Source organism: Tachysurus fulvidraco, chromosome 6 (assembly GCF_022655615.1).
Source record: "Tachysurus fulvidraco isolate hzauxx_2018 chromosome 6, HZAU_PFXX_2.0, whole genome shotgun sequence".
Lineage (NCBI taxonomy): Eukaryota > Metazoa > Chordata > Actinopteri > Siluriformes > Bagridae > Tachysurus > Tachysurus fulvidraco.
The window spans coordinates 28,518,910-28,538,281 of record NC_062523.1 but is presented as its reverse complement, the minus strand read 5'-3'; the positions used below and the strand labels follow the sequence as shown (position 1 = coordinate 28,538,281).

Genomic DNA, 19,372 nt, shown 5'->3' with positions numbered 1-19,372 from the left:
CAGAGACAGACACACACACGTACACACAGGCAGACAGACATATACACAGACAGACACACACACAGGCACAGACAGACAGACACACACAGAGACACACAGACAGACAAACACACGCGCGTTGGAATGTCCAGCCAATACTTTTTTGTTGACGCAGTTTTGCTCCACACAAATGATGACACTACCACCACCAGGTTTCATAGATAAGAGTGTATGCTCTGGATCATGAGCAGATCCTTTCTTCCTCCACACTTTGGCCTTTCCAGCACACTGGTAGCAGTTAATCTCCAGAACTTTTGTGGCTTATCTGTGTTTCTTTGTGAATTCAAATCTGGTCTTCTGATTCTTACAGCCGATGAGAGGTTTACATCCTGTGCTGTGGGCTCTGAATTTCTGCTCTCATAGCAGAAACCTTCCAACAGTGGACAGTGTGATCGCTTCACTCCTGCTCTGTGATGTCACGGACAGTTTATGGGCCGTTTTTATGGGACTCTCAACAACTTTTTGTCCCATATCTGGTTGTTAGTACACCAGTGGTTTCTCTGTATTCCAGAACATTCCAAATTGTTGTATCGTCGACGTCCAGCGCTCGTGTAATACCTCTGATCCATTTTCTGTCTTTCTCAGCTTCGAAACCGTCTTCATTTTCTCCCATAAACAGCTCTCTGGTCTTCCTGTCGGTTTGTCCTTTTTAACAACAAAATAAAGTCTTTTGAGTTTAAACCTAGGACTCACCTGGGCAACAAAATCACCAGTTCAACAAAAGGTGCCTTGTTCTGGATGAAAAGCTGAAATTGAACAAATTGTGTACATTTATTCATTCATTCATTCATTTTCTACCGCTTATCCGAACTTCTCGGGTCACGGGGAGCCTGTGCCTATCTCAGGCGTCATCGGGCATCGAGGCAGGATACACCCTGGACGGAGTGCCAACCCATCACAGGGCGCACACACACTCTCATTCACTCACACACACACACACTACGGACAATTTTCCAGACATGCCAATCAACCTACCATGCATGTCTTTGGACCGGGGGAGGAAACCAGAGTACCGTATTACACTAAGCCACCGTGCCCCCGAATTGTGTAAATATCTTTTATAAAAAAAAAATTAATTAACAAAATTTAAAAAATGAAAAAGCCTTGAGCAAAATGTAATTATTTCAAAGCGATCAGAGTATTAATTTTGATGCATATCTACATGAATATAAAAAAAAGTGAACTATAATGTGTGACTTTAATCCAGCAATTTAATGAAAGCTCATGGTAGTGATCTTGGCTGCTTTTTATTTATTTATTTATTTATTTATTTATTTATTCGTTTGAATCACACCTCAGAATTCATAAAATCAGGAAATGACTCAACTTCAAATGCAGACCGTGGATAATAGAAAGAAAGAAAAAAAAAAAGGGTGTTGCGTTTGCCATCCAGCTGAGCCCGAAATAAAATATTCAGTATTAAAACGCGATTTCCAGTAGACGCCGGGTACGCTACGCCATGCTACGCTACGCTCTTCCTGCTGACGGATATGCAAAGCGCAATCCATTTCCACTGCGTTAACAGGAAACGCTAGATGTCTGGCGGTTAAAAGCGGATTATCAGAGCATCTATTAGGCAGCCGGAGGAGCAGTTTGATTTCACTGCACACTCATGGCCGACTAGCAAAGCAGAACCGGCCACTAAAGAGCAAAACAAAATCTCTTTTTTTTCTTTTTTTAATGGCTTTTCTGGACTCTTTCCAGACCTGCGTTGAATACGGTTCTTTTCTAAGCTACTCGTACTGCTTCTCCCTAATCACACGGAAAAAAAAAGAGATCAGAGATCAGTTTTTCGATCTTCTACGCTATGCTAAGCGTCTGTGACAGATGTTCACGCGGTCTGTCATGCTTCTCTGTGTCCATTGTGTGTCAACACTGCAACACAGGCTTTGTTTATCTTTCCAGCCTGCTCATTTATTCTCCACTTCTAAACAAGCTGCCTGTAACGATCCGCGATTCAGATGGTAATGTCACACCGGATTAAACCGGTCGGAGCGTGACACAGGCATCACGGTTTTCCAGACTCCTGCAACCTGACCAGAGAAATCTGCCCTTTATTAAACCGAAGAAATAAAAAAATAAATAAAATAAAAAAAACTTCATTAGACCGCAGCCATGCTGAAATCTCAAATCTGATTGGTCGGGTTGAGATTCATTTTCTCTAACAGCAGGCTCTGGTGCTGTAAAGATTTGATTAATATTAATGTGCAGTGTGTATGCAATGTATTGTTTCTATAGTAACAGCTCATTTGCATAATCTCTAACTGTAATAATAATAATAATAATAATAAGAGTGGATGGATATTAAGAAGCTTTCTGGAAAATCCAGTGTCAGGTGCGTCACCGGGGAAGACTTTAGGTCAGATAAAGGTGAGGAGAGAAGAAAGAATGAGATGAGACAACAGTAAAGGGATGAATAGAAAAAAAAAAGGAATAAAGCTCTCCAGAACATGCAGTTATTGGAAACGTATCAACCTCTGGCTGCTAACTGGACCTTCTGTAACCCTCACTAAGGCACAGCTGTGGAGAAGGACACTGAAACATACAACATGGAACACAAACGTTAATAAAACACTATTAAACAAAATAGTAATAAACACTCTCTCATTCTTTCAGTATTCCATTCTCTCTTTCATTCTCTCTCTCTCCTTCATTCTTCCTTCACTCTAACTTTCTCTCTCTTGATTCTTTCGATTGCTTTCTTTTTTCTTTCTTTCATTCTTTCTTTCTTTTGTTCTTGCTTCCTCATACTCTTTTTTTCCACTCTCTGCTTTATTCTTTCTTTCGTTCTCCACTCTCCCTTTCATTTTTTCGTTCAGTCTCTCTCTCTTTCACTCTCTCTCATTCTACCTTTTGGTTTCTTTCTCTCTCTCATTCTATCTTTCGGTCTCCCTCTCTCTCATTCTATCTTTTGGTCTCTCTCTCTCTCATTCTATCTTTCGGTCTCTCTCATTCTACCTTTTGGTCTCTTTCTCTCTCTCATTCTACCTTTCTGTCTCTCTCTCTCATTCTATCTTTTGGTCTCTCTCTCCCTCCCTCTCTCTAATTCTATCTTTTGCTCTCTCTCATTCCATCTTTCGGTCTCTCTCGCTCTCTCTTTTTGTATCTTTTGGTCTTTCTCTCTCTCTCTCTCTCATTCTATCTTTTGGTCTCTCTCTATCTTTCGGTCTCTCTATCTCTCTCATATTCTATCTTTCGATCTCTCTCTCATATTCTATCTTTCGGTCTCTCTCTCATATTCTATCTTTCGGTCTCTCTCTCTCTCTCATTCTATCTTTCGTTCTCTCGCTTTCTCAATCTCTCTCCCTTTCATTCCCTTTCTTTTTTCCACTCTCCTTCATTGTTTCACTCGCTCTCTCTTTCATTCTTTCTTTCTCTTGCTCTCTCTCTTTTTTTTCTTTCATTCTCTCGTCTCCCCTCTTTCTGGAGGCTGCAGCATCCGACGGCGAGTACGGCAGAGCTAAAATAACAACTACGAGAGGATCGCAGGCCATGAAATATTTATATATTTAAAAGAGCACTGTCAAAATAAAAGCCTCTTAATGTCAGCTACACCTACGGTACGAACTGAGGGGCAAGAGAAGAACGGAAAAAAAAAACTCTTCTGCACCATGAAGCATGAATCAGTGATATTTCAGCGATGTTTACTTTAGGAAAAAAAGTCTCAACAGTGGCCTCGTTTGGCAAGAGAACAGAACTGCACAGACCCGAGACAAACAACTAGGACGGATCTTACACCAAGCGTGTATGAAGTCTGCCATCCAGTGGTTTTCTCTCCTTGCTTTATATTTCAGCAGCTGGAGATGAACAATCTGCATCTTTTTTGGGGTTCATCTACATCGACGCTGGAATCATCACTCAGCAAGAGACGAGCGGAACGGAAACAACCCGGAAGAAAGACCTCCTATGTTATGAGGGTCTGAATAATAGCATAAATAATAGCATAAATAATAATAATAATAATAATAATAATAATAATAATAATAATAATAATAAATAAAATTAAAACTAATAAAATAAATAAATTAAAAGTAGACATAAATATTCTTTTTTTTTAAAAAGTGTTTTAAAATTAAATAAACTTTATATATAAAAAAGAAAGAAATAAGCTAAAAATTCATTGCACATAACAAGCAGACAGACAGATTTCACCTTCTTCTCTCTACCTGACGTACATCAGACGTTTTTTTTTTCTCCTCCACGTTCACGCCTCAGTCTCAACTCAAGAGGCTCCAGAATCATTTGAAGGATTTCTAAAACCCTACTTTTTTTCCTCCACCGTCACATCATTATTCTACTCCCATCCTCCACCCAATCACTCATCCCAAGACCTGGTGGCTCTTCTGCACCATCAAAGAGACACTGATATTCTGCCATGTGCAGATCAAAGCTGTGTGATTGCTCGGTGTCATTCGAGCACGCCGCCACTTCTATTTATTTATTTATTTATTTTAAAACAATACGTCTAACTTCTTCAGCGTAATTGGAGAGCTTCATGAATAATCAGTGTTTTTTTTTTTTTTGGTGGTAGTGGTGAACAGAAAAAGTATCATCAACTGCAATCAGGAGCTGATTATGGTAATCTGAAGCCTCTTCTGCACACAAAAGACAGGAATTAATCACTAGTGGCACACGGCTATTTCAGGATCGGCGTACTTCCTGGCAGGAGGAACGAAAGAAAAGCCGCAGACCGGCCCAAGATAGCATCTTCGAGAAGGAAGGAACTGGGACTAACGAGAAACGAGTGGTTTCGGGTGGCTAATGAGTTGTGGCGAGCGCTCTTCTTCGTGCGTCTCAAAAACGAGTTTTAATTGGGGCGATTAGTTACCGATTTGCTGCGCTGAAACAAGATGAAGGCAGGTTTTCGCTTCTATATGCAAGTACAGTGGAACCTTCCATTCAATCATTCATTCATTCATTTTCTACCGCTTATCCGAACTTCTCAGGTCACGGGGAGCCTGTGCCTATCTCAGGCGTCATCGGGCATCGAGGCAGGATACACCCTGGACGGAGTGCCAACCCATCACAGGGCACACACACTCTCTCATTCACTCACACACTCACACACTACGGACAATTTTCCAGAGATGCCAATCAACCTACCATGCACGTCTTTGGACCGGGGGAGGAAACCGGAGTACCCGGAGGAAACCCCCGAGGCACGGGGAGAACATGCAAACTCCACACACACAAGGGGGAGGCAGGAATCGAACCCCCAACCCTGGAGGTGTGAGGCGAACGTGCTAACCACTAAGCCACCGTGGCCCCGTACAGTGGAACCTACAGCATACGAAATGAATTAGTTCTTAAGGTGAAAAGGTATTAAGGTATTGCAAATAACGTAAATAACCTCAGACCCAAAAAAATATTACCAGTATATGAAAGCACTGTTACACCTTTGGCTACGTCAGGAAAAGGTTACGTCCGTAATCTGTAGCAAGATCGCTCGTTCTTGCACGTCTGTTTTTTTAGCGATGATTTCCTTCTAAATTTTGTGCTACCGTCCTTGGTGTCCCATGGTGTAGTGTCTTCACTAAAGCTTGCACAAAGTAAAAAAACAAACAAAAAACCCCCACAAACACTAATGAAGTCATGGTGCTAAGCTAACAGGTCACCCACACCACCAATCATTCAACAAAAAACGTGTAAAAATCACATAGCTTTTGAACGCATTACGAAGGCAACGTTGGTATCCTGGTATGTCTCTCGGATGTACGCGTAACTTGGCCGCCTTTCGGTTCTTCGCTCACGTGCCGAAATGCTTTGTATGCTGATGCAAATTACTTGCAAAATTTACATTTTTAAAGCAAAAATTTGTAAGTGAGGGCGTCCGTGTGCCGAGTTTCCACTATGTCCTTAAACCCATAAAACTACAGGGAAACGTACTGATTTCAACATATAGCATTTATTCGATAGCAATTTACATAACAGCAGAATACGTCGTCTGATCGGACTTATCTCTCCTCCGAGACGTGGAAGAATGAGAAAGCGGTGAGACGGAAAAGTCCTCGATTTCACTTTCCCTTGGGTTAGAGTTTCACTTCAGCCAGATCCCTTTGTCTCCTGCCTCTTCGTTGTAACCCTCGGCGTACTGCTTCCCTGGAAGCTGAAGACAGAAACGGAGACGTTAGAGACCAAATTTCTTTTTCATCTAAAATAGTCTCTCAGCTTTGTGGATGCAAAATAAACCAGTTTGTATAAAAAAAGCCAGAGAGTTCGTAGTATTTTGGAACACGTCGTTTGATTCGTGCTTTACTCGTCTAATCGATTCAATTTATTTCTATAGCTCTTTTAACAATTCTATCCCTAAACATCAAGCCTGAGGTGATTATGGTGAGGAAAAACTCCCTGAGATGATGAGAGGAAGAAACCTTCAGAGGAACCAGACTCAGAAGTGAACCTCATCCTCATTTGGGGGACACTGGACAGGAAATAATGTCCTTCCTATGAGATTGGAGTTAAGCAACAAAGAGCTCCTGAGAAACTAAGAGGTCGGTGTAATTACAGAGTTCATTACAGACCCAACACTAATTCCTTCCTGCCGAAGTTCTCATTTGTTCGTCAACGAAGACCCGAGCACAAAGCTGACCGACGCAACAGTAGCTCAAAGACGGTGTGAAAGTCTCCAAGCTGCCCCATCCACAGCAATCCCATGCAGGTCTATCCCCAGTAGAGTGCACCCCGGGTGACAAGACTCCAACCAGAGGTACATTGGTGTCCGCGCAAAGGGCTTCTAGAACATGGTTGCAGGTTAAAGGTATATTATTAGCAGGAAGGACAGAACTGTTAAACTAAAGGGAAAAAAAATGGTGCATAAACCTTTAGCCTTTTGGTTGTGAAAGGTTGTAGATCATCGGACGGGCTGCAGAACCAGCAAAGGATCACGAACAGTTGTTCGGTAAAAAATCAACAAATGGGCTCGCAGGGCTCGTTTTGCCAACGGCGATCGAGCCAGTAAGAGGTAATGGGGTTTTAATTTAACAGAACTGGAATCCCACTGACAGCTTGATCCAGACACAGAGCTGAATTAACACGAGTCTTGGAATAACCGCTTGGGCTGAAAGCTGATCGGTCAACCACTGTGGCTTCCTAGGTGAGGATGAGTCTCTTCAGCGGTTCTGTATTTTAGCCCCTTAGCAGCTAACATAAAAATGACAAGTAAGCAAAAAACCTACAAGAAACGCCGGTGAATATTAACGAGGTTGAGACGGACGAAAGACGCGAATACTTGATTATTATACGCTACTACTTGAACGACCATGCGTGCCATTGTATGCAGTAAAATTAAACAGAATCAGGCTCCCTAGAGTGTAAGAATGGAAAAAGTCAAGGCGCTCGCCTTGTATTACTTATTCCCATTGCCCCTCGCACATTTCGCAATAAAATACAGAGCGGAATTAAATGTCAGTCGGAAACATCCAATAGAGTAATTTACACCTCCTGGTCGAGACGCGGCGCGTGAAAAGCCATTCTCTGAGCGCTCGGGCTTAAAGGTCAGGTGCGAATGTTTTTTCTGCCAGAGATGATGGTACCAAATCACTCGCAGCATATTGAACAAGTGCCATTTAGGAAGCGTCGGCCATCTTTTTGCAGTAAATATGAGCTAATGCCGGCGGTGAGGGAAAAAAAAAGACGAGTCATTTTGTTGTTTAAAAGCGGAAAACGCATTCCTGCTACCGTATATAATAAAATAGAATGGAGTCGTTCACGTAGACGGCGGTTTATATTCATCCGGAAGCATGTAGTGAAGAAAAGCATGAATTCTTTCGCCGGCTATGGATTTTTGAGACGTCGTGCAGGAATGCAGGAGCGTGGAAAAAAAAGTGCGAGCGCCCGAGGATATCGAACAAGAGGGCGTCTCTCTGGACTCGAGCGAACGCCGCCGCCTCTGTTCCCTCTGAAGCGAAAGGGTCGTGGATCTAAACTGACCAGGGATACTTTTCTTCTGCTCTTTACCAGTCAAGGTGTTGACGCTCTCTTGGCACTTGGTTGTGTGAAACGGGCTACAACAAGCTGAGGTCTGATGTCATTCTTCTGGCTGTGAACCATCTGTCTGTTCCCACTGTTCCCTGTCCTCTGATCTACAACCTGTCTTCACCCACATGGCTCACACTCAAAAATCTCTAGGCTCACACATCTGAATAATTAAAAATGCTGATCACAGACACACACACACACACACACACACACACACACACACACACACACACACACATACACACACACACACACACACACACTTATATACACATTATCCTGCATGACTTATTGCAATGTAAAGTTTGCTTAAAAGGAAGGGTTGGGCCTAATAAACTGGCAACCCGTCTTTATTTATACGTAAATTAATTTCACTATAAATTGAATCAAGAGGTTTTATTTGGGCTAGGGATGGTTCGACACGAGAGAACGCATCAAAAAGACATGGCGAGGTGAAGAACGGAAGTAAGGACAGGGGCAGAACAGACAGAAGGATTCTTTTCAGATCCCGTACATTGGGCACGAGGGTGTTCTTTACAGCCGTGTGGTCAGGGACTGCTTGCTGGCAGCGGCAAGCCAAAATCCAATTTCTTTTGGATTAAGGTCAGCCTTTAACTTTACCATTCCAAAACATTATCTTTGTCCGTCTTCAATCGTTCTTTGGTAGACAAACGGGTGCTTGGGCTCGGTGTCTTGGTGCAGAATGACCCATTGTCTTCGTGGACAGATGTCCGGTCATTATCATTGGCAGGTGTAATTCTGGTCACTGGTGTAATTCTGAATTCATTGCTCCATCAATGATGGCAAACCGTCCTGGCCCAGATGCAGCAATACAGGCACAAAGCACGATACTACCACCACCATGTGTCACAGACCGTATAAGAAGGTTCTTGTGCGGGAATTCAAAGTGACGAGGCATACGGCCAAGTACGGTGACCCGTACTCAGAATTCGTTCTCTGCATTCAACCCATCCAAAGTGCACACACTCAGCAGTGAACACACACACACACCGTGAATACACACCCGGAGCAGTGGGCAGCCATTTATGCTGTGGCACCCGGGGGCGGGGGGTTTTCTCAAGGGCACCTCAGTTGTGGTATTGCCGGCCCGAGACTCGAACCCACAACCTTAGGGTTAGGAGTTAAACTCTCTAACCATTACGCCACGACTTATTAAGCATTCGTTATTTTCCTTTCTCTAAAAATAATAACAAAAATAAAAGAATTTTTATTTTGCCATCATTCCTCTACAAATAATTGTTCTAATAGTCGTCTGGCTTGTCCACATAACCTTTGGCAAACCTCATAGACAGCAAAGTTCTTTTTGGAGAGCAGTGGCTTTCTCCTTGCAACTTCGTTACCCTGGGTACCTTTCTGACCCAACAGACTGTTACATGTCTTGCTAATGGAGACATGCTCACTTCCACGGAGGGTAGCGATGGTCTTAAATTTCCCCCGTTTCTACAGAATCTGTCTGTCTATAGATTTTTTGGAGTCCAAACTCTTTAGAGAGGGTTTTGTAACCTTTTCCATCCTGACGAGCAACGATAACTCTTTTTCCGAAGGTCTGAGAAATCTCCCTTGTTTTGCCCATGATCCATGACTTTGATACATCTCTGTTCTTTAAATAAAAATGTGCACTCACGGAGACCTGATTATCATCCCGCTGACTGAAATCAGACGGACCTTGAATAAGACGGACCATAAATGTGACCTTGAAAGAAAATTCTAATCCTAGAGGTTCACATACTTTCACCTCTGACAGATATATAATATTGGAATATTTTCCAGAATAATAAAGAAATGACTAGTGTAATATAAGGCATTTGTTTGACTGGGTTCATTTTGTCTGCTTTTGGGACTCGTGTAATAATCTGATGATGTTTCGAGTCATATTCATGCAGAAATATAGAACTTTCTAAAGGGTTCATAAACTTTTACGTCACAATGTGGATCTACTGTTTCTCTGAAGAAGTAAAACTTTTGTTAAAAGGCAGAATGCCTAAAAGGTTGCCAGGTCTGGTAATAATAAACAATAATTATTATTATTATAAATATTATTTAAAAGTCAGAACAAATCAAAGTAGATGAGACTTCCTCTGTGATCGATTAACGCAAGGGAATTGATGAGGTGATGCTGTGTGTTGATCATTTTAGAATAAAATGCCTAAAAGTGGAGGTGGTGAAGTTGTGCTGAACATCGGGATTAATTAAGACAGAGAGCAATTTCGTTTATTCTTATTAATAAAAATTGAGCATTTCAAAATGTTATTATGCCAAATGTACTGTTATGAGTTTTTGGGGAAAGTGCTAAAATTTGCAAAGATTTATTTAAAAAAAAGGAATCTCAGTCATGAAGCTGAAAAGAAGAATCTGCTTCCTGCTTTGAGGCGAGACGGCGATTTATTATGCAACAAAAGCGACTTGCAGTTTTGATGCCTAATCACTTGACTTATCGATGTAATACATTTTTGATGAAATAAAAATCCCTTTCCATTTGGGCAAATCTTCACTCATTGTTTTCTTCCACTAAATTAGCTTTCAAGGACTTCGAAGGACTGCTGTGTTTCTGCTCTAGTTGCTCCGCGATCCCTAAACGCATTAGCTGAAGCTGCTACTGTACAGTCTGGGAGTTAATCGAGGTGACCGTCCATACCATCCTCTCTCTCTCGTACACACACACACACACACACACACACACACACACACACAAACCGGTCACGCTGTGTATGTTCACGATGCACGTACCGATTTGAAAGAGTAGTAGGTTTTGTCAAACTCGTGAGCGCCGATGGTGACCTCGGGGATGTATCTGGGGATGCAGGTCATGTTGGCCACCCGCTGTTTATCTTCCACGCTACAGAAATAAAACAGGAAATTTATGGATGCTAGACAGAGAGAAAAAAAAAACAAAAAAACGGCGTAACACATTGCATCTGCTTGCTTTCACACTGCTAAAAAGTCGCCCTTAAGGTCGATCAAAAACATATATATAAACGACGGTCAAATATTTCAACCAAATGGTGGCAAAAGGTCAAGAACGTGCTGTAACTGAAGTGCACTTTATCTTCTCTACGCTTGATGTACGGGTTTTACGGTGTTACGACTACACACTCACAGAATTCTCATGTGATGGAACGTGACGTCGTCCTGCTCCAACCACGGGCCCTTCTCGAACTTCAGGTACTCGATATCCTCTGCGATCTGAGAAACACACACAGATCGGGATGGACAAGTCAAACTCTCACGCCTTTAAAAATCCATACTGTTTCTCATAGTTTTGTTCAAATCTGAAGATTTTGAAATGTGCTGATTGTTTTGTCAGTACCCTCTCGATATCTTGTGCTTGTGCTGTATCGTACGCGAGCACTTCAGCCTCCTCGCTGTAAATAAAAGCAGAGTTTTGTGTATTACGATAAATCCGGTAAATTAGAGACGAGGACAATCGGAGATGCTTTATGATTGCATGTCATTTAATAAACCTGCGAGTGACTGCGAAACCCCAGCGTTGCTCTTATGAGCGACTTACACCATCTCATTTTTATGCAGCTTGGTGGACCTGGGATCGAACTCACAACCATCCGAATAGTAGCACACCTTAACCGCTAGGCTACCACATGGCCTGGTGTTTTGTGGAAATTCTTACACAAAGTCTACTCTTTCAAATGGAATTAAAATAAATTTTGGAAACTAAAGTCAAATTAAAAAAAAAAAACAAAAAAAAAAACACTTCATAAAAAAAATAATTAATTAAAAAAATAACCCACCAAAACTTTTTCATACAATAAGAAACCATAATGTATATTTGGGCCTAAAATCAAGTTATATATAACAAGTATAAAGATAGATGGCAGAAAAAATTTGAGTCATGGGTTTTTCAATTCCAGCATAGATAGATAGATAGATAGATAGATAGATAGATAGATAGATAGATAGATAGATAGATAGATAGATAGATAGATAGATAGATAGATAGATAGATGGATGGATGGATGGATGGATGGATGGATGGATGGATGGATGGATGGATGGATGACCTAAGGCCTCATTTATCCAGTGTGCATACAGTTTTGAATATAAACCATGTATACTCCTGATATGACGCCCCTAGCGGTAGAGAAGTGTAATTACATGCAAAAACCACCATGCATGTGATGAATCGGAAGAATCGGTTCATTTTGTTAACACACAAAATCTTGCCATTTTTTGGGCTCCTTTGACCTGTCTTATATGCTTTTTAAAGCATGGTTGTTTATCATATGGTTATGAGATAATGTCTGTATGATAAACGCCACGTGTCGGCTGGTCTTACACACAAATGTAGTGTTTGTTTGAGGCACGCGTTGAAGTTAGACCCCTGGATTGCCGAACCATCCTGATTTATATATAACTGTAATATATCTAGCAAACAGGGGAAAGGGAGGATCGGTGTTACCTGATCTTGGGCAGGAAGGTCTTCTTGTACGCCGCCTCGATGTCCTTAAGGTAGGAGAGGGACACGTTTTGGAGATACGGCTGGAGAAGAGACGCAAGAGATCTGAGTTACATCCTTCTCAAACAGTGTAGGTCACAAACTGCTCTTCGAAATATTACACAATTTTTGGTGAAATTCTCTCTCTCTTTCTGCCTTTCTCCCCTTTTCCTCTCGCCCTCCCCCCTTCTCCTCTCGCCCCCCCCCTCCTCCTCCTCTCGGCCTCTCTCTCTCTCTCTACCCTTCTCCTCTCTGCCTCTCTCTTGCCCCTTTTCCACCGAGGCAGTTCGAGTGCTAATTTAGAACCAGTTCTTTCTGTTTCGACGCCAAAGCACCGTCTCTGAACCAGGAAAAGTGGTTCTTAAGTAGCACCAAAACGTTGCTGGTCTAGACTTAAGAACCGCTTGGGGCGGGAGCTGTGGGCGGGGCTACTGTTAGTGCATTTGATAATGTACCTTAAGTAAACTAATGTTTAATACACTTTTACTTTACCGCGATATGATACATTATCAGCACACATGATAGTAGGTAGCTACTTGCTAAGGCTAATTTTTTTCTGTGTTAACGATAAAATAATATTATGTACTTTATCGATTATAACCTCCGTTTATACAGATTACACGGAGCTGCATGTACACGTTTTATTCGCCGCGTTTAGATGCCAATGTAGGTTCACAAAGCCATGAGCATTAACAGTAAAGTAACATCCGCCATTGTTGTTGTGTTTGCTGCTGCTGCGCTAACGTTGCTGGGACACGTGACACGTATACAGTGACGTCACACTCGGCTCTGTGATGCTCTCTAGCCGGTGGAAAGGCAAACCGGTTCTTAGAAGGTTCACCAGTGGAACCAACTTTGAACCAGCACCAGCGCTAGCTCTGAACCAGCACCCGGTTCTTTCCAGCCTCCCCCCCTTCTCCTCTCGGGCTCTCTCTCTCTCCCTCCCTCCCTTCTCCTCTCGGCCTCTCTCTCTCTCCCTCCCTCCCTTCTCCTCTCGGCCTCTCTCTCTCTCCCTCCCTCCCTTCTCCTCTCGGCCTCTCTCTCTCTCCCTCCCTCCCTTCTCCTCTCGGGCTCTCTCTCTCTCCCTCCCTTCTCCTCTCGGGCTCTCTCTCTCCCCTTCTCCTCTCTCTCCCCCCTTCTCCTCTCGGGCTCTCTCCCCCCTCCCCCCCCCCTTCTCCTCTCGGCCTCTCTCTCTTCCCCCCCTTCTCCTCTCGGCCTCTCTCTCTCTCCCTCCCTCCCTTCTCCTCTCGGCCTCTCTCTCTCTCCCTCCCTTCTCCTCTTGGGCTCTCTCTCTCTCCCTCCCTCCCCTCGGCCTCTCTCTCTCTCCCTCCCTCACTTCTCCTCTCGGCTTCTCTCTCTCTCCCTCCCTTCTCCTCTCGGCCTCTCCCCCTCCCTTCTCCTCTCGGCCTCTCTCTCACCCCTTCTCATCTCTCTCCCCCCTTCTCCTCTCGGCCTCTCTCATCCCCCCTTCTCCTCTCGGCCTCTCACCCCCCCCCCTCCTCTCGGCCCCCCCCTTCTCCTCTCTCCCTCCCCCCCCTTCTCCCTCTCGGCCTCTCTCGCTCTCCCTCCCTCCCTTCTCCTCTCGGCTTCTCTCTCTCTCCCTCCCTTCTCCTCTCGGCCTCTCTCTCTCTCCCTCCCTCCCCTCTCCTCTCTCCTCCTCTCTCCCACCCTTCTCCTCTCTTCCTCTCTCCCCCCCTTCTCCTCTCGGCCTCTCCCCCCCCCTTCTCCTCTCGGCCTCTCCCCCCCTTCTCCTCTCGCCCTCTCTCTCCCCCCCTTCTCCTCTCGGCCTCTCTTTCCTCCCCCCTTCTCCTCTCGGCGTCTCTATGCGCGCCCACTTCTCCTCTCGGCCTCTCTTTCCTCCCCTTCTCCTCTCGGCCTCTCTCTCTCCTCCCCTTCTCCTCCCCTCTTCTCCTCTCTCCTCTCTCTTCTCCTCTCGGCCTCTCTCTCTCCCCCCTTCTCCTCTCGGCCTCTCTCTCTCCCCCCTTCTCCTCTCGCCTCTCTCTCCCCTTCTCCTCTCGCTCCTCTCTCTCTTCCTCCCCCTTCTCCTCTCTCTCCTCTCTCTCTCCCCCCCTTCTCCTCTCTCCTCTCTCTCTCCCCCCCCCCCTCCTCTCCCTCTCTCCCTCACCCCCCTTCTCCTCTCGGCCTCACCTCCCCTTCTCCTCTCGGCCTCTCCCCCCCTTCTCCTCTCGGCCTCTCCCCCCCTTCTCCTCTCGGCCTCTCCCCCCCTTCTCCTCTCGGCCTCGCTCTCCCCCCCCCGCCTCCTCCCTCTCCCCTCGGCCCCCCCCCCTCTCCCCTCGGCCTCCCCCCCCCCCTCTCCCCTGGTCGTCCGTCCCCTTCTCCTCTCGGCCTCTCTCTCTCCCCTTCTCCTCTCGGCCTCTCCCCCCTCCTCTCTCCCTTTCTCCCTGTCGGCCTCTCTCTCCCCCTCCACTTCTCCCTGTCAGCCTCTCTCTCCCCCTCCACTTCTCCCTGTTGGCCTCTCACTCTGCCTCTCTCCCTCCCTCTGCCATGCTCCTCTTGGCCTCTCTCGCTTTCTCTCTCCCGTTCTCCTCTCGGCCTCTCTCGGTCTCCTCGCCCCCCCACCCCCTTCTCTCGGCCTCTCTCCTTCTCCTCGCACCCCCCTTCTCCTCTCGGCCTCTCTCTCTCCCCTTCTCTCTCTGCCACTGCGTTCATGGAGGTGTCGACGTTTCTTTGCACGTCGAACTTCCTGAGGTTAGAACCGGCATTATAACAGCTTGCACTTAGAGTACTGCTTCTAAAGCAGCATGAAGATGCAGCATTAGAATTTTATTTAATCAACCCACACCAGAACCAGGTTTAAAAGTGACCCTACACACCTTCCCAGATGCCTTGAGCTTCTTCTGCACCTCCTCAGCAGGAGAGTCTACGTAGATGACGAGGTGTGGGAGCCAAAACTCACAGATACTGATGTCTTTAATCTCGTTGTAATGATCCACACCTGCAGGCCAAAGATAGAAATCTCTCACACACTTAAACTCAACTTTCAGGAACGAATGAAGAGAAAGATTTACACGAGACTATGACATGATAAATCAACAGAGTTTTTTTAAATTAAGTTAATTAACTCGGAAGACATCCGGATGCTGATGGTGACCGAGATGGATTTAACATTAATGTGCGTGTCTGTGAATTACTGTTTATAGCTTCTATAATGTAAGATCTTTGTTATTTTGTGGACGCCCCACAACGTTAACTGTAAATATAAAAAGGTAACATTAATATAAATGATAATCTCTTGTGGTATTAAAGGAATTTTAGGGGATTATAGAAACACTGAGGTACATACTTTGGGCATACTTTACGTTTTATCTCTTCTTAATACAACTGAGCAATTAAGTGTTAAAGGCCTTGCTCAGGGACCCAGCAGTGGCAGCTTGGTGGACCCGGGATTCAAACTCACAACCCTCAGATCTACCACAGCATGGGGAATGATGAAAATAGGAAAATAATTCACTTTGGGGTGAGAACAGGAACTCAGACGTGTCTCCTGCGTCTCCATCCGTTCTTTTCACCTCTCTAATCTCATTACAGAACTTCCCTTCACGCCTTTTTCCCCAGCCTCATTTACACCTCCAGCTCTGTGTACTAGACACTGTAGCCCCCCCCCCCTCTCACTATTTTGGAGTTGCAAGAGAGACCAAAAATAAAGAAAGACTTACACTGCTTCCTGATGTAACCTTGATTGAACATGGCCTCCAAAAACACCACATCGCTGAAAGGAGAACGCTCGAGGATGACTCCCTGGCCTGAAGGAACGAAAGAGAACGGGTTAAGTCGAATTATTCGTAAAAGTGTTCGGAGTCAGACGAGGAAAAAAAAGCAGCGGTTCTGAACCTGTGGTGAGAAGATGCTCGACGGCGTCCGAGTACTGCAGCAGCCTCATGAGGTACATCCAGGACTGCAGACGGTACGAGTTTCCGTCACTGGCTTTGGGATCCAGGTAGAACTTCTCCAAGCTGCAGTTGCCGTTGTAGCTTGAATCCAGAGGGATTTTCTCCTTAGTCATTCTGTCCACGTAGTTCACATCAGGCTCAGGCATGTACAGCATCCCTAGATACAGACGAGATAAGCAGGATAAAGTCTACACAACACACGATAACACAGCGACTGAAGAAGTTACTGATACTGATTTTTTTTTTCTTGCCCAAAATGTGTGCATGTGTGGTAAACTGCAGGAACTGAAGGACGTGCAAAAGTCAATTACTAGCATTATTATTATTCCTATTGGCTCAAAGCAGGTTCAAGCTACAACAGCAACAAAAGCACCACATATTACTGCAGTCTTTAGTAGAGATTAGAATGTGTTTGTGCTTTAGGAATGGTCAGGATGTCATTTCAACTTCACATGCTTCCTGCTTTCCTGCTCAGTGACTCCTTAGGAATAGAGACTCTGTCCCTAGAGTCAGAGACGTTTTAGACCTTAAGCAACTTTAATTCTAAAATGTGCCGAGCAACAAATTTAATTTCTGAGTAGACCAACCGTTCGTCCCTACCGATCAACCGCTCGTTCCCGTAGGCCCCACCAACCAACCGTTCGTCCCCACCGACCAATCGCTCGTCCCACTTGATCTTTATAAGTAAAAAAAATGTGAGTAACCAATTCTTTCATAACCATTCAACTTTTGACATCAATATTGAGGGTCAACTCCTCTCTTAGTTGCGTATTTATCTTTATTTTTGTAACAGTACAGTATGTTGCATAACCTGTGCATGGGGCCAGACGACGATTTTCGATTCGGCTAAAACTTTATTCTAAGTAAACTTTTTTCACAAATTCTTTCTTGCAATCTGAATTTCATCTGAGTTTTATTTGTACAGAGCATCTATATCAGTGAGCATGAATTTACTCCTTTCCTCTTACGAGAGCTGACATCACTGTGTAAAGTGGCTGATAAGTTACAGCTAAATCATGAAGAACAGAAAAAGGACCAAAATCCTGACATCCTGTCTGTCCAATAGCTCCACCTACCCAGGCGGTCGGCCAGTTTCTGTGCCAGTGCCCCTTTCCCAGAAGCAAGGTTGCCATCTATACAGAAGATCTTGCTGTTCTCCTTCAGCCTGGGCGTTGTCCTCTCACCCAGAGCGTACGCCCACCATCCGTATCGCAGACTTCTAACTGGACACGTGTGGATCCCGGCCTTTAATCAGAAAAATAACCAGCAAGTCAATAAACTTGCTAAGGGATACATCTTGGGAGTATTTCCCCAGTGAGTGAAATGTTTTATTTGCTTGACCTGTGGATCTGATTACACTCATCTTTAACATCCAAGACTCACAATCTGAAATGTCACTGATTTCAGCTGAACTCTGTCTGTGTGTGTGTGTGTGAGAGAGAGAGAGAGAGAGAGAGAGAGAGAGAGAGAGAGAGAGAGAGAGAGACATGCTGAGTGAAGACTGACTTCAGGTCTGCAACTTTAGTGTAGATTTAGTTTTAATACGAAATTTCCAATCAATATAAGGAGAAATCACAGCTGATATCTCATGGATATGCTGATCTATATTTATTTATTTATTTGCTTTTTTTTATTAACTTAAGTAGAAACCGATTATAATTTTCTTTACACCTCTAAAATATTACAATACAAAATTTGTTAATGATTTTTTCAATAAGTAATCATTAATAATTTTACACATTTCTTTTTAAAAACTTAAATTAGAAATAACTTTAATTTATTTAATGTGTCAATGTGCAAAAGACAACACTAATAACACTAATAATAATAATAATAATAATAATAATAATAATAATAATAACAGATGCTTTTTAATGTGCAAATTTTGTTTGTTTTAATGTAGCAGTTTTTTTGCTAAATAAAACCGTGAACCAAATAATTAACTTTTCTTATTAATGGCTTCTATTAGAATAATAAGTCTTAATAATAATAATCATAATAATAATAACAACAACAACAATAATAATCACAATAATATTACAACGCTATTTTTCTGGTTCGTCTTGTTAAAATCTCGCGAGATTTCCACGCATATAAGTAAAAAACACTTCTAAAATCTCGCGAGATTTCCACCAGCACTAACAGCATATGAATAAAAACACTTCTGAAATCCCACTGATTCAAATGAAATGTTTTATTTTATTTTATTTTCATTCGTGTTATTGCTGTTATTGCTCTATTGAGTAAGGAGTTTGTTCGTTAAAGGTTTGTTGCTGTTTTCTGCAGTGTACTGGATGTTGCCCTTGGCTTACAGGGCTGTTAAGGCCTCGTTTTCAAAATAACCTTTTCGTTTTAAAATCTTACCGTTTGTGAAAGTGAGACGGTTTTAAACGCCGCTGCGCCCGAAGGCACAAACAGCCGGAAAATCCGTAAAGCCATTAAACAATAAAAAAAAAATCCTGGTGTCCCTCCGACACCGAAGGCGACCGTTCAACCGGGTCAGATTTAACGTCGCACAAATATTGCGTCATCAGTTTTGGCTTTCAAAATAAAAGTTCGCCGCTTCGTATATTCTGGTACTTTTGGTGATTATTATTATTATTATTATTATTATTATTATTATTATTATTATTATTATTATTTTATCGTTGTTTCGGACAGAGTAGATCAGATTTTTAATTAATCTCAGAAGGTAGTATCAAACATAAAGTTACCGATAAAAGCAACCATTACATTACGTTGAATTATATTATATTACATGCAATACCAGAGCGTTGGTCAAAGACTCTTAATTTGTAGAAGTTCATGTTAGATGAAGCAAATGCTGATTTTTAAATATTATAAACTATTATAAATATTATAGTTATTAGTAATATGTACAGTATTTATTATAGTTTTTTTTATATTATATTATAGAATGAGTGTGTATATATAAAGTTAATACCAAAGAGACTAAAGGTGTAAGTGGCAATTA

At 43.3% G+C, this 19,372-nt stretch overlaps 1 protein-coding gene across 1 annotated transcript; it reads right to left on the bottom strand.

The window, feature by feature from the left end:
* Positions 1-5,925: 5,925 nt before the first annotated feature.
* ndufa10 (NADH:ubiquinone oxidoreductase subunit A10) lies at positions 5,926-18,927 on the bottom strand. The gene is made up of 10 exons (XM_027152543.2): positions 18,763-18,927; positions 17,475-17,643; positions 16,340-16,555; positions 16,165-16,251; positions 15,322-15,443; positions 12,452-12,531; positions 11,345-11,399; positions 11,135-11,220; positions 10,765-10,873; positions 5,926-6,145 (listed from the first exon to the last, which is right to left on the bottom strand). The coding sequence occupies exons 1-10, from the start codon at positions 18,835-18,837 to the stop codon at positions 6,077-6,079; spliced, it is 1,068 nt and encodes a 355-aa protein (XP_027008344.1). The 5' UTR covers positions 18,838-18,927; the 3' UTR covers positions 5,926-6,076.
* Positions 18,928-19,372: the final 445 nt, after the last annotated feature.

Bases quoted from the DNA above. Each gene is read 5' to 3' on its own strand.
- ndufa10 (XM_027152543.2), bottom strand. From the start codon at position 18,837: ATGGCTTTACGGATTTTCCGGCTGTTTGTGCCTTCGGGCGCAGCGGCG. The intron at 16,556-17,474 runs GTAGGTGGAGCT...GTCTGTATCTAG, and splicing joins GAAACTGGCCGACCGCCTGG to GGATGCTGTACATGCCTGAG. The intron at 11,400-12,451 runs GTAACACCGATC...TTTTATTTACAG, and splicing joins ACCTTCCTGCCCAAGATCAG to CGAGGAGGCTGAAGTGCTCG.